The 4224-nt window shown below is 45.1% G+C and overlaps 1 protein-coding gene across 1 annotated transcript in view; it reads right to left on the bottom strand.

Moving 5' to 3' along the window:
* Nucleotides 1-4175, bottom strand: part of MYBBP1A (MYB binding protein (P160) 1a) — a gene marked incomplete at its 5' end in the record, with an annotated part of 61613 nt that extends 57438 nt beyond the window's left edge. Inside the window, 5 exons of the mRNA XM_010148129.1 lie at nt 215-405; nt 1456-1563; nt 1973-2047; nt 2416-2499; nt 4080-4175. Of these exons, the coding sequence (XP_010146431.1) occupies nt 215-405; nt 1456-1563; nt 1973-2047; nt 2416-2499; nt 4080-4175 (554 nt within the window). The remainder of the gene's footprint in view (nt 1-214; nt 406-1455; nt 1564-1972; nt 2048-2415; nt 2500-4079) is intronic.
* Between the last annotated feature and the right edge of the window lie 49 nt (nt 4176-4224).

Raw genomic sequence — 4224 nt, 5'->3', positions numbered from 1 at the left:
CTGAAGGACATGGAACATTTCCTGAGCACAGCAGGCTGTGCCTCTCGGGAGAAATGGCAAAGCTATAATTTAGGAACCCACGTAACAGTACCTAACCCTTAACAGCACCTACAGTGGCAAATACAGGCCGGTAGCAGAATGAAAGCCACACTTCTCTCTCCACTAGCCAAAAGACTGAGAACGTTGCATTTAATGCTCGTATTTAAGAACGTACCTGGGAATATTTTTCTCATTTACAACAGTAGGTGAGCCAAACAGCTTCTTCAGATTTTTAGGTTTCAGAACACTGGGGAATTTCTGTATGCCCACTAACAAAAGGTGCAGGTTCTCTGGAGATGTGAAGGCTGAAGCGAGGTCACTTTGCAAGATGCCAAACAGGACCTCCTCAAACACAGTTTCAGGAACCTACACAGGAATGAAGGTGAAAGCATAGGAGAAACATCTGAGAGTGTTTTACTAACTTGCTGTGTAGTACATTCCAATATCTCCATTGTAGGGCATTTTACTACATGCCTGCAGTGCTCTGAAAACTTTAGAAATAGTCTTTATGGTGACACAACCAAAAAGAAATAATTAATATGTCCCGTACTGCCATACAGTCCCCAGGTGCTTAACCACGTGGAGTGGGACAATATGTTGTCATCAGACAGCAATTCTGGTCAACTGACTCCAGCTGCAATTGTTCTCTTGCTGTCCAACTGTTCCTGTCTGTATAGCCGTGCAGCCCAGGCAGGAGGAAACACTGTTGTATTAGCTTTTAATTATATCTCCCAAAAATAAGTTACTTGTTTGAACAGAATTTGCTGGTAAATAATCATGTTCAGTGGTTTTAGACAAAATGGGATCCAATGTTTTCATCAATAAAATAAGAAAAGCACGAAGTCTGCTTTAATATGTGTTTTTTAAAGACTAGATTCAAAATACATTTAAACCTAACATCAAGACTAAATGCCATGGAACACTTCCATACAAAATATTTAATTCTGAATGAAGGCTGTTAGTCTTCACGTGGACAAACAATACCCACATGAAAGAAGGAAATAAACAAACTCTTCTTTTACTACATACTCAGAATTCCTTTACTCCATGTCCCTACATCCTTTCACTCCCAACAGCCCAAAATTCAACCTTAGGCCCAGGCTTGGTGCATAAAAAAGGTTTACTGCTCAGTTTTCAGCATATTTCTCTTCAAAACTGCAGAACGTCTCATGTACCACCCAAGCAAGTCAACTGGGAAAAAACAGACCACAGATGTGTCCATGATGAAATCACACTAAGCTAAACCAGAGCATCCCTCCCACAATAAAAGCATCTGCCCACAGACAATACAGGAAACAGCTCCCACAGTTTAAACTCACTCTCACACTCCCCCTGTAACTACAAACAAACTAAGAAAAAAGCAGCCCCCAAAGCAATGTCCTCCCTCCTCCCACCCACCACGTGCTGTGGCTATACCTCAGACATGATGTCAATAAGAGTTTTGCGAGGGAGATCTCTGAGGTGTGATTGGTGATGAGCCAGCTGCTGGAGAAGCTGGATGCTTTCCATCAGAGCTTTCCGGTCCTAGAAAGGAAAGGTAAGCCAAAAACAGAGGATGTGTATCAAAGATTAAGCTGAAAGCTCAGATGATAATCCACTCGAGATCCCTACGCCTACTTGTGATAAGAAACCTATACAACTGCTTCCAGATGAGCCACTCAGCTTTTCCCAAAATGGTGTTTTCAGGCTCTTCTTTCCCGGAGAGGAAGGAACCTCCTGTAGTATCTGACACAGTTCCTACAGGCTAGTCAGGAACAGATATTTAAAAGTCACAAAAATCTATGTATAATGCAAAAGAAATGAACTGAACTTGATGCTTCAGGTCCCATCTCATTAACTAGCCAGTGATCCAGCCTCTCTCTCTAGCACCACACTCGGCCACAGACAGCCCTAGAAGCAACACTGACAAACAACGCAACAACAGGAATGTCACCTTAACAAGCCGGCCAGACTGAAACAGAGCCATAACGCCAAAAAAGTTTCCAAAAGCAGCATTTCTCACAAGTTTCTGAAAAGGAAAAAAGAAAAAAGGAGGGGTTAAAAATCCATTTCACTTAGATTCCATGTTCAGCTACAGCTCCGATCAGTGGAACAAGACGGCTGGCAGACCCAGCCTTGAACACCATGCCACATGAATATAACATACTGAAAAGCAAACCCCTGCACTACATTTAAGAACAATCCTAGATTATCTTTCTGTCACATGAGTGAATCGCAGCTAAAACAGGGCCAGATGACAGTGTCACCAACCTCCAGTTTTTCATTATGGTCATTTGCCTTAGCAAGAACCCCCAAACTGTAGTATCCAGACACCAAGCCTTCAAAGAATAGAGAACGTTTATTTAAACTACCTGTTGGCCAACACTGCTGACTCACCTTTTTTACTTTTTCCAGATTGTGTTTTTCTTTTATCTGTTCCAGGACACTGCACATTGGAATTTCCTCAAAAGCTTGTAAAACCTGAGGAGATGGATGGAACAGCTCAGTTTGCAGTTCTTCTATGAAATTCTATAGAGTTTAGCCAAAGTAGAGCTGAACAGTTGTTCAGCATAGCAGCAAATGTGCTGCTTTATTAAGCCAGAATAGAGACCACTAAATCAGTACATGTGTCAAAATAGGAACTAGTGTAGACATAACTGTACCTGCTGATATTCCCTTTTTTTTTCCCTGTACATGACTTAGCGGGATTAATAATGAGAACATTTTGCTATAACTACACAACCCTGTAACAGAAGCAGTGAAACTTGTCAGCATGGGCAGGGTTCTGCATTATCAACTTGTTAGATGAGATGAGGTCACAACTGCTAGGACCCTGCGTTGTTACAGACACAAACAGCAGGGGAAAAAAAAAAGCAAAACCAAACAACTTTGAAGTCCATGTTAAAGGGTTACCTTTCCACATCTCCCACATACACAGACCAACACCAGGAACAAGTCAATTTTAAGAAGTCCCAATAGTTCTAAATAGTTCTTATCTGCCTGAGGGTAGGAAGGCTCTTCAGGGGGACCTGGACAGGCTGGATCGATAGGCTGAGGCCACTGTATGAGGTTCAGCAACGCTCAGTGCTGAGTCCTTGGGTCACAACCACCCCATGCAATGCTGCAGACTTGGGGACAAGTGGCTGGAAAGCTGCCAGGTGGAAAAGGACCTGGGGGTATTGGTCAACAACTGGGTGGTGGCCAAGAGCACCTTGGCCTGCATCAGGAATCATCTGGCCCCCAGGACTAGGGAAGGGATTGTTCCCCCATACTGAGCCCTGGTGAGTCCACTCCTTTAAACCTGGGTTCAGTTTTGTGCCCCTCACTTCAAGAAAGACACTGAGGTGATGGAGCATGTCCAGAGAAGGAACGGAGCTGGTGAAGGGTCTGGAGCACAAGCCCTGTGAGGAGCGGCTGAGGGAGCTGGGGATGTTCAGCCTGGAGAAGAGGAGGCTCAGGGGAGACCCTATCACTCTCTGCAACTCCCTGAAAGGAAGGTGCAAGGAGGTGGGGATTAGTCTGTTCTCCAAAGAAAAGAGATGAGGCAAGAGGAAACATGCTGAAGTTGTGGCAGAGGAGGTTTAGATTTGGATATTAGAAACAATTTCTTCACTGAAAGGGTTGTCAGTCGTTGGAACGGGCTGCCCAGGGAGGTGCTGGAGGTATTTAAAAGATGTGTGGGTGTAGTGCTTGGGGACATGGTTTGGTGGTGGTATGTTGGGTTAACAGTTGGACTTGATGATCTTCATGGTCTTTTCCAACCTGAATGATTCTATGATAAATGCAGCACATTTGAAAATCTGGACAAATTTCCAAATTAAGGATGGTTACTGAAGCAGAATTCAGTAGCATGAGTTAGACACTGGTATAGCTTACATACACCTTTATAAGAGCTTCTAAAACAGACTAGCACCATTTCAAACCGCAGTTTTTCTATGCTCACTGCAAAAGCCTTCTCTGCCAGCTGCACGCCGAAGTTGCCGGAGGAGAGCCCGGCAGCCTCCCGGCAAGACAGGAGCCCGGGAACCGAGCGGGAGCGCTCGGCTCTGAGAAGTACTGACCTGTGCCAGGGCCAGGCTGAAGCCCGGGCGGGCGGCCTCGCGGGTGGCTCCCAGACCTTCCACCAGACGCTTCAGGGTGTACTTCAGCTCATCGTCCTGGAAAAGAGAGCCAGCCCCGGCGATGCTCAGCTTCTCTGACCCAGCG

Source organism: Eurypyga helias, unplaced genomic scaffold (genome assembly GCF_000690775.1).
Source record: "Eurypyga helias isolate BGI_N326 unplaced genomic scaffold, ASM69077v1 scaffold12680, whole genome shotgun sequence".
Taxonomy (NCBI): domain Eukaryota; kingdom Metazoa; phylum Chordata; class Aves; order Eurypygiformes; family Eurypygidae; genus Eurypyga; species Eurypyga helias.
Note: the sequence above shows the minus strand (reverse complement) of the source record. Positions and strands in the feature narration are given on the sequence as shown.